This window comes from Chelonia mydas, chromosome 3, assembly GCF_015237465.2.
Source record: "Chelonia mydas isolate rCheMyd1 chromosome 3, rCheMyd1.pri.v2, whole genome shotgun sequence".
Lineage (NCBI taxonomy): Eukaryota > Metazoa > Chordata > Testudines > Cheloniidae > Chelonia > Chelonia mydas.
Genome location: NC_057851.1, coordinates 178,764,456 through 178,783,006, shown reverse-complemented (window position 1 = coordinate 178,783,006; position 18,551 = coordinate 178,764,456). Strand labels below are relative to the sequence as shown.

Below are 18,551 nucleotides of genomic sequence, written 5' to 3'. Positions count from 1 at the left end.
CACCGCCGGCACAAGCCACACCAGGACCTCCTGGGGATTGTGGTTTCCATGTTGGCATGAAGGGGGACGTATGAACGGGCTGATGGAAGTTGGGTGCGTAAGAGGGGACGAAACTACATTTTCCACAATGCACCTGACTGAACTCCTCCCTCCCCCCGCTCCATTAGAGCGCAGTGACCGGTAACGGCCGCTACGGCTGGTCGGGATGTGAGCCGGATGAAGTGCCGCCGCTGCTTAAGTGGCGTCTGCAGCGGCGTGGTGCGCCCTGCTGTAGCGGACCGGCTCCTGCTGCGATTCGGGTTCGGCTCTGGCTCTGGCTCTGTGCCCTAATCCAAAAACCTGGTGTGGGACCGACTCCTCTTCTCCCCGCCAGCGTTGGTCGCGGGCTCCCCTTTGGTTTCCACGGCGGCGGGCCCGTGCCGGGGAGCCCTTAGCTGCGCCCTACTGAGCCCTGCTCCTGTGCAGGGGCTGGGGGTAAAGCAGGAAGGAGCAGCGAGGTCGGGTTGTGGGGTGATGCGGGCACTGCCCGTCCGCAGAACAGAAGTGGGGTTGCTGCGCTCGGGCAAACCTGGGGCCCTCAATGGGAGTAGCAGGAAAACATGGCTGGCCTAGAGCACAGTCAGTTCGGCTAATGCGGGACTTCTGGGAAACTACATAGAAGCGTTCGGAAATAGATGCAGGGGATTGGACTGGTTGACTTAGGAGCTCTCTTGCAGAGTACTTGGATAATGTGTTCTTTTAGTCATTGCTTCACTTGATTTGTTTGGTCAAGTAAAATTAATGTATAAATTCAGAAAATGCTTATTTTCTCCAGTTCCCTCTTTACTTTCACCACTCCACATGTAGATATCAACCATGCAGACTACTCTAGTTGGACAGACACATGTTGCCAGGTGCAGTCTCAGAAGACACTGGGGCTCCATGGGTCTGGAGAGCCGCCAGTGTGGAGCAACTTGCAGACTCAGGGTCTTTTGTAGCACAACAGAGATGACTTCCAACCACCCCTCTGATTAGTGAAAAATGGCTAGATTTGGCAGTGATGATAGGGAAATGGTTACAGATCACATAGGAAGGAAACCTAGAACAGATGTTCACAAGATGCAGTAGTTTATGTGGAAATGGTAAGAAAATTTTGTCTTTTTTTAATAATGAAACATTTGATGGTAAGCATTAATAAAGTGCCATAGTAGATGAAGAATAGCATCTCTTGACATGTGAATATGAGTTGGTGTCTCATTTATACTACATTATTTTAACAGTCTCATGTTTTGTTTAGGTTTACACTGAAGCATTTACTTCTGTTGAAGAAAAGAGGGAACCGGGCTTAAATTTTCTATAAGAAATGAAAGTGTTGCTTTTCAACCATGTCCACCCATAATATTGGAGTGAGCAGACACTCAGTTCTCCCTCCCATTGTTCCTGACAGTGATAAGAAATTTTTGGACAGTATACAAAGATACATCATTACAGAGATTGAAAAAGTGGGTTGTACAGAACAAGGACCAGCTGAGGAGTATTACATTATATACAGAAATGTTTTTGACAAGGTAACAAAGCACTATAGGAAAATATTTTCTTTGTAAACAAGCAGTGGAAAGGGCTGTCAATCTTAGATGCACTGATCAACAGGAAGTGGTGTGTGTCATTTTTTTAAAATGAGACTTTAGATTCAAATCCTCAAAGGTATTTGGCCTAGTGGATGAAATCAATAGAAGTTAGGATTCTAAATACCTTTGAGAAGCTGGGCCTTAGTGCTCACAAGAGGTTGGCTTGACAGCCCTGAAGACTGAATATGTGTTTTCATCCGTAAGACAGGTACAGCACTGGAAGCAGCAGTATAAGCTTCCTCACCAATGTACTTCATCTCTGACCTAAAAAATACTGGGTTTAGGGGTGAAAGGGTAGCACTGTCTCCATGGGTATACAAGGCCAGATTCTCCCCCATGTTAGGGCAATTTTGTGCTGCTCTGGTATTTCAGAGCTGCGCTAAAACCAGCATAGACTACAATTGTGCATAGATTACATTGTATGATTTCTCTATGTTATAGAGTCTTTATAGTGGCTTCTATACCACATCCTTCCTTGCCATTGGCCCAAGGGGTATCACTGAGGGAAGAGGATGGGGTTAGGGAAGGGTGGATAAAAATCAATGATTTAAAAAAAAAAAAAAAATCAAAAAGGGCCAATGAAAACAAAAATGGTAAATTGTAAACAAATTTCTTTGCCTACCATTACGAACAAATTACTGAAAGAACTTAAAATAGTGAATATTTAAAAATCACTTCGCAGCATTTTTACTGTTTTTTGTATCTCACTCATTTTGAATAATGAAAATCATTTTCACTTTTGTTTATAGTCCAGTTTTTCTTTCAGATTTTTGGTGTTGCAACATTTGGATTTAAAAAACTTGAAATGAATGTTTGGGAGAGAGCTGCAATACATCTACATACATATTAATATGTCTTGTAAATCTAAAGTAAATTCTCTATACAGTTGAGTAACCATCTTATACAGAGTAAATTCATCACTAACAAAGTTTCTATTTGTATAATGAAAATGCTCAAAAATTGCTTTTTTTGCACTTTGTACTTTCAGACAGGGATAAAGTAGTTGTTGGAACTTGTTCATTACCTCCTTTGTAGCTAAAAGCCTATATTGTGAGAGCACAGCACTGATGAATGTGTCTGTTTGCCAAAGCTGTGGGTGCGGCTGAATTGGCCGCATGGGGTATGTGGATGACTTCACAGGCTTCCACTGTGTTCTGTGAATTTTCCTGTGAGAAAGACTGTGCAGCTGTCTGCAAGCACAATGTAACTGGACCAGGTTTTCCAATTTCAGCATCATCCCTTGGTTCATTTCTTCACTGTGAATAAAAAAGATTTTAAATCAAATTGATTTAAAAAATCCGATTTTAAATAAAAATCTGATTTTTTTAAAAAAAATCATTGATATTTATCCACCCTGCTTTTTGACATTTCATAAAACTTGTCTTATGTCATTCCAAATTGAATCAATTATCATCCAATCACACTTCTAGAGAACTATACAATGAATTTACTAGTTTGAAAAATGTCAGTTATATAGACTGAAGATTAAAAAAATATATATCTACAGCAAGTCCCCAAATATCAGGGTGGATAAAAATCAATGATTTCAAAAATAAAAATCCAATTTTTTATATTTAAATCAGATTTTTTTTGATAAAATAGGTTTTTTCCTCAAAAATCATCTAAAGATAGTTTTGATTAAGATACACTGTAGCTCAAAGATATCTCATCATGAAATAGGGATTATAAATTCTAATTCTATAGTATGAGACAATATATTCATGTAATGTTTAAGAAAAGTTTTGTAAGTAAGTTCCAATAGTTCATGGATTAGGGACCCAATCTTATGGGCCTCCATGGGCTTCTGTATAGATTATTTAGGTAATCTTTCTATCTACCCAATGGGACTTAGTGCTCAGTCTATATGATACCATCAGAGATGCTTAGTTTTGCAGTTCTTGATTTGTGTCTCCAGAGATAACATATTTGTTAACAGCAAAAAATGTTTTAAAATAAATAAATAATATTATAGAGGTGAGAAATAACAGACCTCAACCCTATTGTCCCTCTGCAAATTTGTGTACACAGAGTCAATCCCTTACCTCTCTCTAATAGTGCAAAGTTTCAGAAAGTTCTACGAATAGAAGATTGTTGGAGGTGGAATAGATCTGCACAAGGAGAAGAAGTCTGGAGATAAATGTGAGAAGGGAGGGACAGACAATAGAAACAAAAGTGAAACTGTTTGAGCAGCATATTCCAGAAGTCTTGAGGTCTTTCTGAGTGTAGCCTTCGTTGATTTGAGATCTACCAATTCCGTTCTCTCACTAGAAGGGAAAACCTATCATGGCAGCAGGCCGTAAAAGAGACCCAGTTTGGGAATATTTTAATGAAGTTCCTCTGCCTGTGGGTAAGACAGGCAGGTATGCAAAATGCAAACAGTGCAACAAAGAAATGCAAGGCCTAGTTGCTCAAATGAAACAACATCATGAAAAGTGTTCCTTCTCAGGAGGAAGTTGCATTGAAGATTATGAAAGGAACATGTCTGAACATGCAGGATCTTCAGGTTGGTAAACTTTTTTATTTCATGCTACTTTCTTAAGGACTGCCTGTCTTCCTTCTGGACTATTCTTGAATTCTCATGTTTGAGCAAAAAATATAGTTGTTAGTTACTCTCTGGTACTATCATTTTAGATGCAGTTGTGATAAAAAAATAAATGTGATAAAAATAGCTGAAATAGGCAGATCTTCCTTTTACAATTTCACCTTTAAAGTAGTACTTAGTGTCAGTGAATGAAATTAATAATACGAAATGAGCAGTATGGTAATAATAACTGCATTGACTTATTTTTTTAGGAGAATCCATCCTCAACATACAGGATTCTGCAGATTATCTACCTTCAAGATCACCATTATGTTCTATAGTTTCAGAGTTATCTGCCAATGATAATGTTTCAGTCACATCATGTATGTCACATAGCCACAGTATATCACCTGTAGCAAAAAAAAAAATCTCCATAATCCAGAAACAACCATAGATATCTTTTGTGATAAGAACCAGCAGATTACAAAAAGAGGTAATTGATGGAAAAATTGCTCGGTTTGTATATGCAACAAACTCTCCTTGCTGTATGATTGAGAACCCACACTTCATTAGCATGGTTCAGTCATTCAGTCCAACCAACAGAGCAGATGTCGCAGGCAAATTGCTGGGTAAAGTGTATGAAAGAAATCGAGCAGTGTGCAAAAGGTCTAGAGAGTAGAATTGTTAACCTGAGTCTTGATGGGTGGAGCAATGTCCACAATAATCCTGTTGTATGTACTCGTGTGACGAGAAGAAGGGAATGTGTTCAGGAAATACGCGCACACAGCAGAATACTTACAAGTAGAAGTAAAAGCTATAACAAACTGAAAAAAAAATTCAAATGTTTAGTATGCAGCTTGGTCACAGACAATGCTGCAAATGTATCCAAAATGAGAAGAAATGATTTAGAAGAGAGTGAAGAGAGTCCCAAGCTAATAACATATGGTTGCAGTGCTCATTTGATGCACCTCCTACCCAAAGATTTCAGTGTTCCAGAAATAAAGGCTAATGTTGTTGAAATTGCAAAATATTTCCCTAAGCAGCACTTTGCAGCAGCTGCTCGGAAAAAAGTGGGAGGAACCAAGCTAACTCCCACAAGATGTGCGATGGAACTCAGTAGTGGACTGTCTTGAGCAGTATATCAAGAACTGATGACAGTTTGTGAACAAAATCATGAAAAAATAGATGGCACTGTCACAGCCAAAGTTCTCAACATTGGGCTTAAGAGAAATGTTGAACACATGCTGAGTACCCTGAAGCCTGTTTCTGTAGCCTTGAACAAAATGCAGGGAAATAACTGTTTTATTGCTGATGCCATTGAAATTTGGAAGGAACTGAGTGAGATCTGAAAAAGAGAAAAGTGCAATGACAGAGTTTAATTACAGGCATTAAAAAAACAAATGGGACAAGCACTATCTCCAGCTCATTTTCTTGGAAATATTCTCAATACTCGGTACTAGGGTCAAACCTTAACTGCTGAAGAAGAGTAGTTGGCTATGACATGGACATCCAGCAATCATCCCTCCATGATGCCAACTGTAATAAACTTCAGAGCTAAGGGTGAACCATTCAAGAAATATAAGTTTGATGATGTTTTAAAGAGAGTCTCTCCAGTGAACTGGTGGAGGTCACTTTAAGCACTTGGATTCAGAGACTGTTGAAGTGATGATCTCACTTTTAACCGTAGTAGCTTCTGCCAGTGTAAAAATATTATTTTCTTCCTTTGGACTAATTCATTCCAAATTGAGAAATCATTTGGGACCTGAAAAAGCAGGAAAGCTTGTTTTTTTCTTTTCCAGATTATGAACAAACAAGAAAATGAAGGTGAAGACGACTGAGTTAGCTGCAGATGCCAATATTTTAAGTTTCTCATGTTGACCTGGCTGACATCGTTTGATTTTTTTTAATTCATTTAACTATTTTAGTTAAAAACAATTTAAACAAAAACAAACCTGATTTGAAAAAACTTGAATGTCTAACTAAATTAAAGAATTAATATGCTTGTTTGGTTAAAATATGTTTGGCGTTGAAGAAAAAAATCCAGAATACATAATGTTTTTAGTTAAATAAAACAATTTAAATGTCTGTCTGGTGATGTTCTCCTCCTAATACAGCATGGCAAAAAAATCCTCCAAATATTAATGATTAACCTGTTGAATTGGGGATAGTTCACCTCCCAGTGACTTCATAAATATCTGCTTCAATTATTTTTGGTAAGTGAAATAACCAAACAATCATTCCTTTTCTGATGTAGCTGTAAAACCAATCTGAAAAGTTTTCAAAATAAATCACTTTAAAATGTATAGTGTGTACCTTCTAAAAATGAAACCTACATCATTCTCTGAGTTATAAAGAATATGTATTAAGGTTATAACAACCAATGAGAATGCACTTTTATGTAGAAATCCATGATTAAATTGAGTCTTCCTGACGAGTGATTTAAATCAAATCCACCCTGGCTAGGGGGTGTCTGTGATCTCTGGCTGCCATAATACCCCTTGGGACTGTTGGCAGCTGGTGTAAGTTAAAGCAGCTCTACCTTTTGGTGGGAGATCAGACTGTTGCTTACTTGTTTTAGGATTAATGCGACTTTGCGCTTCCGTCCCTCTAGTTGCATTGAGTACTCTGACTGGAGCCCAGGATCAGGCTATAATGTCTGGCCTTTTATCGGAGACCCATAACAAATGCTCTCCTTTTGTTGGTGGTTTTGTGATGTGGACATCTAGGAACTAGAGTGAGACCACCAAGTCACTTCACTGCACAGCCATTATAAAATACATTAGAATTGGAATAACCTAGCATTAGAACAATCTGGGGCAATGACACTCATAGAAAGTCTTTAAACACCAGCACGGGTATGCTCCTTCTTTTGCCCTGAACGTTGTCCGATGTGGCAAGATAATGAATTTCCTCAGAGCTTCACACAAACGCTTCTACTTTTTAACATTTCTTCATCAGGGGTTCCATTCCTTATTTCTGAAGGCTTTTTACTTTGATGTTTTTGTATTGAATAGTTCTCCCCTCAAGTAAATGGAGTTTGACTGCTCTGTGAGGGAGCTACTCAGTGAGCCGGCAATTTAAAACCAGCTGATACTCCCCATTGACCAATCCCCAACAGGAAGTTGGGGATTCTTCCTGCTTTGAGCAGGGGGTTGGACTAGATGACCTTCTGAGGTCCCTTCCAACCCTGATATTCTATGGCTATATTCCATTTTAAAGGTATTTAAAATGCATTAAACCAGTTGATCTGATGTCCATTAATACTGCATAAATTGACTTAGTATTCACAGGAAAAATCTTGGCCTCTGCTTTGTTCCTGTAAATATCCATATTGATTTTATAAATCAAAATCTATAGTGGTACCCAGCTGATTGGCTACACTGAAAATTAGTTTGTTGGTTCCATTATGTACTCCCTTCTTGAACTTGGCCATTTTAATTGCAGACAGAACCTGAGACGTAAAGTCTCAGAAGGTTTGATATTTTTTCCCCTCTTGCAAACTTTCAAACTGCAAGATCTTAATAACGTACAGTAAATGTCTGAGAAATAAAGGTCTGGTGTTAGACTCCTAATTCCATTTTCTCATGTAAACAGAACTAACTTGTTTCCTATCTTCCACCTTAATTAGATTGGCCTCGTTAGCACTAACCCCCCACTTGGTAAGGCCACTCCCATCTGTTCCATGTGCAGTGTATATGTGTGTGTGTGTATGTGTGTATATATACATACATACACACTGCTTACTGTATTTTTCACTCCATGCATCTGATGAAGTAGGTTTTAGTGCACAAAAGCTTATTCCCAAATAAATTTGTTAGTCTCTAAGGTGCCATAAGGACTCCTCTTTGTTTTTGCTGATACAGGCTAACACGGCTACCACTCTGAAACTTGTTTCTTGAAGAGTCCTCTGCTCTGTCAGTGAGGAGCTCTCCCATTTTTTCTCCACTTTCATATCTCTCATATGTCATGCTCACAGTTATGGGGACTCTTCTAGCTGAGGAGGACTGGATATAACACCTTTTGGAGCCCATCACTGCTGCTCTTTAATAAGGTTGAGGATCCTGAAAGCCTTCCACTGTGTCCTAAGGGATTCTCTCTGTATAGTGCTTTGCTTTTTTCAGCTGCCAAGAGAGATGTAATGTACAGGAATCAAAACTGGGACTTCTGCATACCTAATTTTACATGCATGTAAAATCAGTTTTTGCATCCTTTGCATGCATGAGTAAGGGCTGCAGGATTAACCCCCTGCCCACAAATTGTGAGTTTGAGCTAATGCTTTATGCCATTTAAAAAAACATTGGCGTGGCCTGGTCCCTTCCTCCTTAGCCTTTCCAGAACTATAAGTGCTCTGAAGGCATCAGGCTTAGTACCTATTGAAGAAAGCATCTCATGTTGCTGAAAAGTGGTTCTTCTAGCTGCATAAAGAATGGTGTTCACATGTCCTGAAAATTATCCCTTAACTTTAATAATATCTGAGATTATTTAAACTGAAAGAAATGTGGAGTTCATTTGTCACCATTTATAGTTTGTGCACTTTCATCAGCTTGGGCAATGAAAACAGACTTTGTCAGTTTTATGTTCTGCTTCTCATGCATTAGCACAGTGCTGCAGTTTGAAGTATGCACTGTGTCCAGTTGTTTCTATTTACTCTGACTGTTGTGTTGTTTGGAGATTTGCTGGGAGTCAGGAGGGGTGTTCTGTTAACCACGTCAGTATATCGCATTGCAGATGGAAAAACATGTCTTCACAGATAATAGAGCATGTTACTGTGTACAAGAACATTCTGACTTCAATCAAACAGGAGTATGATGCATTTATTGAAGCGATAAAAAAGGGCCAAAGGAATGCATTTTATCTTCATGGAAAATTGAAAGTTCTGGCATTTGAGCCTACAGCTCTAATATGTTATAGAAAAAGAACAATCCAACTTGAAGACAAGTAAGGCCACCTCTAATATATTGTGTAAAGCAACATGTGTGATACTAACTCTGGTGTGTAAATAATTTAAAATGTAGCTAGTTTATCACAGTTGTGATTTTTAAAAACTAGTTTTATTCTTTTATTATTCATTAGGTAGAAGTTCCAAAATGGCTGTGTAATTGTTAAAAGAATAGTTTCACTTTTGTATTTCCAGGCCTGATTCTGCAATTCTTGTGGAGATTTGGCCCCCATAAGTACTGCAGGATCAGGCACTTGAGTTAAACACATACAGTTTCCCCATTTGTAAAATAAAGACAGTATAACTTCAAAGTGAAGGTTCATTGTCAAAATGTATTATATTAGGATACTTAGTTTAATATGAGAAGTATAAAACAGAGGAAGAATTATTCACTTTCCCTCAGTCTGCTATGTGGCTTTCTTTACTGTCCTATACTTTACTCGTGTCATATAGTTGTATGTGTGTGATAAGATTATCAGAAGGTGCATGCCCATATGCTCAGGGTTTAGCTGATCGCCATATTTGGGGTCGGGAAGGATTTTCCTCCAGGGCAGATTGGAAGAGGCCCTGGAGGTTTTTCGCCTTCCTCTGTAGCATGGGGCACGGGTCACTTGCTGGAGGATTCTCTGCTCCTTGAAGTCTTTAAACCATGATTTGAGGACTTCAATAGCTCAGACATAGATGAGAGGTTTTTCGCAAGTGTGGTGGGTGAAATTCTGTGGCCTGCGTTGTGCAGGAGGTCAGACTAGATGATCATAATGGTCCCTTCTGACCTAAATATCTATGAATCTATGCCTCTAGTCCAGGGGTTCTCAGGACAACTTTTTTGGTGGCCTTAGAGTACGGCCACCAACTCTTGCTGGCAGCCACTCTCACACTTTTCCCTAAAATACTTAATTAGCTTTAGGAAAAACAAATAAATATGCACATAGACATGTCCAAAACATTATTTATTGATTGCTAGCTAGAAATCACTTTTCAGAACAGACTATTAACAAACATGTGAGTATCACTTTTCACAGCAGACGTCCTCAGCCCTGCCAAGCCTGGGGACAAATTAAGCCCTGGATGGGGAGCTGGGAGAGGCAGCAGGGGGCTGGAGTCTGAAGCCCGGGAGCCTGGGGTCTACCGCCTCATAGCCAGAGCCCAGGGCTGGAGTCCAAAGTCCCTCAGTCAGAACCTTCTGCCCTGCCACCCTAGGGCTGAAGCCCAAAGCCTGATCCCCACTGCCCTGGGAAGGTGGGGAATTCACTGACTGCCTGATGCTCCAGCATTGTGCCCCAGTGTCTCCAGAGGGGGGCAGAGCCTTTCTGCTGACAGCCCCAGCAATCAACACTAAGGTGGGGCATCCAGGAGCAACAAGGACGAGGACAGGCTGCTATTTTGCCACTCACCCCCATCCCATCACAGCCCAGGAGGGTGTAGTTGCAAGAAAAGGCCCTGGTGGCTGCATTTGAGAAATGCTGCCTAGCCACAAACAGAATCAAATACAATTAATATGGCATGTTAGGGAACACAAGTAACAGAATGACAGAACAGTGTCATGACAAACTTAGTATAGCATCTGCTTGCCCTGATGATCTAGGATTCTAAAATGTAGAAAAGAAAATGGAGAATCTTTTCTTTTTTGCAGGGTAAAAGTTATTGAGAGAAATTCTGCTAGAATTCAAAATCTGATATTGAAAATAAGAAATATTAATAAAGTGCCCTCTACAGAAGCTTTGACTCCAAGAAAAAAGAGAAACCCTGCTAAGCCTATACCAGGTAAAGACCAATATTTTGTTAGGCAGCCTGAGCATTTCTTTTGGATTAAAGCTTTACTCTTAACTAAAGAGAAGCCACATACACAAAGGGCTGCAGTGATCCTGTAAGGCACTAGCCCATGTTTGGCTGGTATGGAACCTCGCTGGCCCAGTGGAAGCTCTGGAAGGATTCATGCTTCAGGGAGCATAATGCCTTCCAGAGCTCTTTGGTAGTCATGGGGAGCATGCTGACTGTTACAGAACTTGTGTCTCCTTGATTCTGGAGCAGCTGGGGACCAGTTAAACCCATTTGTGCAACCTGGGGCATCCCTGAGATCTGTTCTAACTTGTTACTGCTGCAATGGACCCTACTGGCAATTGCAGGAGTGCAGAATCATTAGAGCACAGGAAAGCCTCAACCACTTCTTCTCTCCCCTCCCCTCCCCTGCCCCGCCCCCCCTTCTATTCCTGTGTCTGTCCCTGGCCTACATTAGGATGTTCGTTATGGCAGGGCATTCTGCAAGGGGTTGCAGAGCCATCTCTGGGGCTGCTGCACAGACCCTCTTGCACCAGGGGGTTTTCTTAGGATGGGGAACATCCCATTCGGAGTCAGTGCAGCCTGGCCAGCATGAAGGGGTTGTAGAGCAGAGATGAATTCCCCCACTGTGAACAAGGGTTGATTGTGACCAGCTTGTGTGTGGCAGTGCCAGGGGAGATAGTATCTTTCTCTCACATTGCTCAGAAGATGGTCACAATCTGGCCAGTAATGTTTGGTCAGTACTCAGCAAATGGAATCTAAATAACTAGATGTACAAATGCTGTGTTATATACTATACATGCACATTTGTTTCTAAGTCCTCACTGCTGGAACATTACACCAAAAACTAACAGATTCAATTACAGCTCTGGAATATTATTGAACCCTAAATTTTTATCACCTTCTATACATTATTCGTTTTCACTTATTAATAGAGATGGGCTCTAAAGTAAAGGAAGACTTGGATTATGTCTGAGCTGCAAAGTTCAGTGTTGATTTTCAGATTAGAGAACCCTAGCAAATTACATGTCCCACAGTTTCTGTATCCACATGTGTTTGTCACAATTAAGAGCTCATTAAACACATTTCCTTCTTCAACAGGTCTGACTGTAAAAGAATCTCTCAGCTTAGATGCTCTTTCTAGACACCTTGCTCAGCTGGAAGGGAGAGTGCGGGAACTGAAAGCTGACATGATATCAAAATACATCCCTCTGGAGAACAAGGCTGGCCTAGAGCAGGAACTCAAGCACTCATTGGAACTACGAGATAAGGCAGAGGCAGTGAATGAGAAACTGAGACTGAGGTACAAGTGTTCATCCTACAACATATTTTTTTTATGTTAGGGATGTTCTCTACAGTGTTCTGTCTGTCACATGGATTTAGCTTTGGTATGTTATTAATTGTTATAGAGGTATTAACAATATCAGTATTAATTGTGCTCAGTACTTTGCAAAATTCCTTGCCCCTAAGAGCTTATAGTCAACTGACAAAGCATTCAGTGTGATCATTTAGGGTTAGGTCCTGGCCCCCTGTTCTGTCTATTGCTCCAGCAGCACAAAAGAGATAAAGAGCTGCCTCAAGTGTGCAGCCAGGGATTTCCCTGATGTAGGGGGAATACTTGGATGACAGGTGATGAAGATCCTCTGTTGGCAAAGTGGCACTGAGGGGACCACTCTAAGTGGTATAATTTAGAGTAGCCCTTAGACTGCTTTAAGTTACACTAGGGGCAATTTTGTCCCCTTCTCCCCCCCCCGATCAGTTCTTAGATTGTGAGAGATGAAAGGTGCCTTAGATAAATTGAGTGCAGCTTGCTGCGATCTGGAAATCTAGCTTATAGTATGCTGGTGATTTGAAGATGCATTCAGTACAAATCAGAATAAGGCTTTTAATGACATAAATATGACAGCCTTCCTATGTTTGGTGGATTAACGATGCTTGGAAGAAGTACATTTTCAAAGGGTTTCAAAGGAGGCAGTACCTTTTACATTAGGACAGACAAAGACTCCCATCTGTGATGGGCAGCAAAGAGGAAAGCACAAAGATGAGAGTAGGAGAAGGATAAAAGGGAAGCAGTTGGGGAGGAAGGTTTGGGTGGAAGGGAGGGAAGGAGGGATTAGAATGAGAACAGATGTGGGCAGAGTTCGAGCTTTATAGAACCTTGAAGTTAAGGGTTAGCATGAACTTGATCCTTCATAGGGAACTACTGAGAAGTTACACTGATCCTAATGAAATGTTCGATTCCCTCTTAAACTGTTTATAGTTATAATAGAATTACATTGGTTGCAAATGCTGTGTCTGCCTGGGCAGAATCTGACAAGAGCACCTCCTTGCAAGAACTCCTCTCTCAAGTCATGGAAAAGAAGGAAGTTGTAAAAGGTAAAACCAGTAAAAATAGGCGGACAATATTATGAAGCATGGAAAATATGGGACCAGATTCTCAGCTCATGTAAATTAGTCTATTTCCATTAATATCAATGGAGCCATGCAATCTTATACCAGTTGAGAATCTGGCCTATACATTTTTATTTTATTTTTTTAAATGTGGGTTGAGATTTTCAAAGGGGCCTGAAAGAATTAGGTGTCCAAATTCCATTTAGAGTCAGTGGAAGTTGGGCCCCTAATTCCTTTAGGTCCCTTTGAAAGTCCCATCCCTAATGATCTTGGGTCATCCATTTCCCCTATGCATGATGCTGCATGTGTCTAGCTTTTAGGAAAATAAGATTTTTGCCCAGAAATCTGATAAAGGTATAGAAAATATTCGCCAGAGTTATACAGGGGTGAATTTGGTCTATGATGTTTTACTACAGTTAAGATGAAGTTGAGGTGTCCTGAGGTGGTTTATACAGTCTCCACCTCTCATGTGCTACCCAAATCCCTCAGGTTTTTTTCCAGAGTCACAGAGGTCTCCTGCTACTCGTACTTCAAATCATCCAGGTTATTTAGGCAAGTGATGTAGTGATGGTGAAGGATCTTTAAAATGTTTTCCAGCCGGTTGCCTTAGGCCTTCTGACATGTTCAGCCTTTTTATGAGCATTAAGCACACTCCAAACACTGTCAAGATCCTCTCAGGTGCTGCATGAGTAGAGTGCAGTGATGCGCTTGGCATCAAATTGAATCTTACTTGTTGCTTTCAACTTGTATTGTTAGACAGATCAAGGGAGATACCTCTTATGTTCCTCCACTCTGCTCCTTCTAATGGGCTTTTAGATTGTGGGTCAAATTCTGCATCCCTGTAAATCTGTGCACTGAATTCAGTGGAGTTACATGGGTGTAACTGAAATCAGAATTTGTCCCTATGTATGTTGTTTGCTGCTAGTTGGACTTTAAAGTGTGGTCTCCACTCTTGTCCCAGAGCTAAGGGCCAAACTCTACCCTGAGTGACATTCTGTGCAGCTGCATTGGTTTCAGGTGGAACTGTAGGATGTTTCAATGAGTAGAATTTGGTCATTAGGGTGTCACCTCTCATTCCTAATCTCTGGCAGCCTTAGAGTATGTGTCTGGGGACATAGACAGGGAAACTTTGTCCTAGAATTTACCTGCCCTCATTGAAATCATTTCCTAATTACATTTCCACTTGTGGGAGACTTCTTCCGTCTTTTCAACGCATGAAACATGCATTAGTTTATAGAAGGTCCCTTTCCTGCTTGCTAATGCAAAATAGCCTGGCTAAAACTGTAAACTCATCTTTCTTGAAAGACACATTTCTATGGATCAAAATCTATTCTCTTCTTGTACTCTTGCAATGTTAATGCTGATTTTGTCTATTGAAATAATAACACATTTACCTCCCATTGATGTGTCTAACTTTCAGCTGCCGCTGCCTTTAGCATCTCTCATATATTTGAACATGACCCCAGCAAGAGTAAAGAGGCTGAAGATTTGCTTGAATATATTGAAAGGTAAATAGAATGCAACTCTTATACTCTACTCTGTGTAAGCAGTTTACAGCATTACAGAGTTTGGATAACATATCATGTTTAATGCAGTCCCTCCAGGGCAAATTAGGATTTTGTAAAAAGAGCACTCTTTTCTTCTTTTTGTGAATGTCTGGTGTTTGTAAAATGTGCTTGCTAGCCTGACAGCCCTGCGGACCTACATAGAATATCAGGGTTGGAAGGGACCTCAGGAGGTCATCTAGTCCAACCCCCTGCTCAAAGCAGGACCAATCCCCAACTAAATCATCCCAGCCAGGGCTTTGTCAAGCCTGACCTAAAAAATATCTAAACAACAGTTGGTTATCCACAGACCAGATGCAGCAAAAGCAGCTTCTCCACACTGCTCTACTCATGTGAGTCAGCCCTGTCCTGGGAGATCACTTTTGGGGAGTAAAGGGTAGTTTTAACTTTACAGTCCATTCCATCCTTGGCCTGTTTGCTGAAACTGCCAACAAAGGTACCAGCAGTGGAGGTGGGTTTGTTTGTTTTTTGGTGATATGAACACCTCTGAGGAGATTACTTTGGTCTAGATTTTTTCCTAAAGATACCAGTAGGTACCAAGTACGATTTTCAAAAGCACTAGGTGCCTGTTGAGAGTTAGGTGCTTTTAAAAATCCCACTGAGCGCCTGTCTTCATCTTTAGGTGCCTAAATATCTTTAAAACTCTTGCAACTAAGAACTGGAGTGAGATCATAAACTCATTTTACACTGTCCACTGAACAGCCATTAAATGGTAACAGCTTCCAGGTACTACCAATCTAGACTGGATTTGACCTCAGTTTGATCCGTGAGCTGAAAGGCCATATTCCACTATACCAGTGCCTCCCAAATCAGCATCTTAAATATAACATTCATTGAAATCTAACTGCAACAGCTTCTTTCTGGAGATCAATATTTGTTAACCCAACAGCAGTGCAGCAAGTCAGTCTTTCAGGAGAAAATCTAATTGACACAGTCAGGAGGTGAATGATAATAGAGGCATAGCCAGTTTTAGTAGGGACATTTCAGGGGGTTAATCATAGGCTATCATTATTATAGGCTCTGAGTTCAGATAACTGGACTCCCAGTCTAGATATGGTTCCCCTTAACGGAGTAATTTGGGACAAGATTTCACTCCTACTCCCCTCCGGTACACTGGAAGGGGATGCAGAGAGACCATGTCTTTGATGGAGCCCTGAGGAGGAATTCTGGCTGGGAGCAAATGCCTTAGCAGGAACTTGGCCACCCTTTGAGCAAGTGCAGTGCACTCTGTCCTCCATGCCCAGCTGGCGATAAAAGCCAGTGTGGAAACCACGGCACCAGCTTCCCCTGTCCTCCCTGCCTGCTAGCAGCACTGAGGTGGATCAGGGATGACACTATCCAACAGCCATTCTTAGCACAAAGGGGAAGCTTCTTGCACCCTCCCTCCCTTAGGAGCCCATGCAGAACATAATATGGGCAGAATCTCACCATTGAATAGTTAATGCAGATGTAGACAACTTTCTGGGTTACCCTCTTGCGCAGCTGGTGTTGCGTGCTTTGCAACCTGATTTCCTCATTTAAATGCCTTGTCAGGCCTCTTTTCTTTTGGTCCGCTTTCCATTGATGTTCCAGTTCCTGAACACTGTGGACACTGTATAAGTTGCTAATCAGTGCGGTCAGCATTCTATGATCCAGTGTGTAGTGCCTATACTGATGATGTGTACCAAAACAATACTAAAAGATGAAGGTGAGGAAAAAGGTAATTTGGGGAACTGAGAGCCACTCAAGACTGCCACTTACTGTCACCAGATTTGCTTTCATACAGAAGTACTAGATATTTTAATATATTCTTTGTATTAAAGCCGTGGTATTGCCCATGTCTTTGACATTTGATTCTAGGCTTTCTGGAATTCCTTCCTTGGCTAGTTCACCACGTCATCAACCAATCATTTCTTTTTTGTTTTTGTGTCAGTGCTATATTACATTGTCTTTTCCTTCATCTGTCCTAGATTCAATGAATTATTTTCATATGGTCAGTATGAGGCTGCAGCAGTTTATGCTGCAAACTGTCCTAGAGGAATTCTCCGCAATGAAGAAACCATGATGAAATTTAAGGGTATGGAATTTAGATGGAAATACTGTTGGTCACATTCTAAGCTGCTATAAATTGACATCACTGTTGATTCAAATAGTGCAACATTGACTTACGCCTGCTGAGAATCTGGCTCTATTACTCATGTTGAAAGGAGCCTTGAAGGGACAAAAGTGAATTACTTGTGTGTTTGGATTTTCAATATAACACTTCAAAGTAAATATAAAAATAACCTAAGGTGTGCTGCGATAAAAAACCCATGGCACAAGGTATCAGAGCCCAGGTTAGCTGACTTGGGCTCATGGGGCTCAGGCTGCATGGCTAATAATAGTAGTGTAGATGTTTATGCTCAGGTTGGAGACCAGCCTCTGAGACTCACTCTCTTCACAGACTCACTCTCTTCACAAGTCTCAGAGCCTGGGCTCCAGTCTGAGCCTGAACATCTACATTGCAATTTTATAACCCTGCAGCATGAGCTCAAGTCAGCTGACCTGGGCCAGCTGTGCCACAGGTCTCTTATTGTCGGGTAGACTAAGGGTCCAGATTCTTGGTGCCGTGTCTGGTCACTTTGCACTCAGGCAATGCAAAGGTGCCAGACAACTGGATTCTCCTTGCACAAAGGAATCTTTGAGTGGCATAAAGGCAGCACAGCTGACTTTGCCACCTGCTCTTCCTCCTGTGTGTCAGGGGTGTGGCAGGCTCTGGGTGACGGGGCAGCTCGGAACACAAAGAGTTCCATTCAGTTCTTGGCCACAGCCCACCGCAGCTAGCAAAACGTAGATAAGCCATTAGACTTCTCTAAGTTACGCTGGTGGCCATTTCAGTCATTGGTCAGGCTGAGAATCTGGGGAGGCATAAAACCAACTTTGCCTCCCTATGTGGTGCAGCTCAGTAGTGACCTTAAGGTCCAGTTTGAAGTTGTCTATACTTGTATTTAAACTGTCTTATTTCCACTTATAAATTAAGTGTATGCAAATAGGTGTGCACAACCGTGCTCATATAACTTTGAAAATCTGGCCCTTCATGCCTTATGCATTAGCTAGAAAAGTTGCTTGAATCACCTGACAGTGTTCCATTCAGCTTATAATTAAGGTCTGAAATATGGATCATTATCAGTCCAGTAAGGATCAGTAATGCTGTTTACATGCCTGAGATAAATACAGACATGTTCCTTGGTTGTTTTTAGTCCTCCATACTCTGTCTTCCTTTGAATTTGAGGACACAACATGCAGTGAGCATCGCTGATGTCAGTGATGAAGCAGTTGCAACTTGGTCTTTCCCCTGCAGGTGCTGGGGGGAATGCTGAGAATACCACTGAACTTTATTTTATTACTATTTTTTTCTTCTTCTTCCTCTTTTCACTTTATAGGCAATTGTTAAAGACCAAAAGTAAAGAAGTACAAAAGAACTATGTTAAATTAATATTCAGAATCTGAATTACAAATTAGACAGTAAGCTTTATGTTAGGGCCCGATCTGGCAAAAATTTACTCACTTGCTGAAAATTATGTTCCATTGACTTCAGTGGCACTACTCATGTGAGCAGAGATAAGTGTATGCATACATGTTTTCAGGATTGGGGCCTTAGATATAAATCTTTGGGAACACAGACTGAGTCTTCCTATGGGTTTTACAGTGCACAGCACAACAGGGCACAATTATGATTGGTGCTATTGCAATACAAATAATAAGTAATAATATATAAATAATAAAAGAAG

General features: G+C 40.8%; 1 protein-coding gene across 9 annotated transcripts in view; it reads left to right on the top strand.

Annotated features, from left to right (window-relative positions):
- Positions 1–5: 5 nt before the first annotated feature.
- CLHC1 (clathrin heavy chain linker domain containing 1) overlaps positions 6–18,551 on the top strand; it is a 31,216-nt gene continuing 12,670 nt past the window's right edge. The window contains exons 1-8 of one of the 9 annotated variants that reach the window (XM_043543863.1): positions 6–93; positions 1,277–1,547; positions 8,879–9,066; positions 10,701–10,831; positions 11,948–12,149; positions 13,107–13,222; positions 14,658–14,745; positions 16,752–16,858. In XM_043543863.1, coding sequence (XP_043399798.1) covers positions 1,365–1,547; positions 8,879–9,066; positions 10,701–10,831; positions 11,948–12,149; positions 13,107–13,222; positions 14,658–14,745; positions 16,752–16,858 — 1,015 coding nt within the window. In that variant the 5' untranslated portion in view covers positions 6–93; positions 1,277–1,364. Of the gene's footprint in view, positions 94–143; positions 1,548–8,856; positions 9,067–10,700; positions 10,832–11,947; positions 12,150–13,106; positions 13,223–14,657; positions 14,746–16,751; positions 16,859–18,551 lie in introns of those variants that run through there. The other 8 variants (XM_043543864.1, XM_037895942.2, XM_043543862.1 and 5 more) reach the window with 8 other exon arrangements.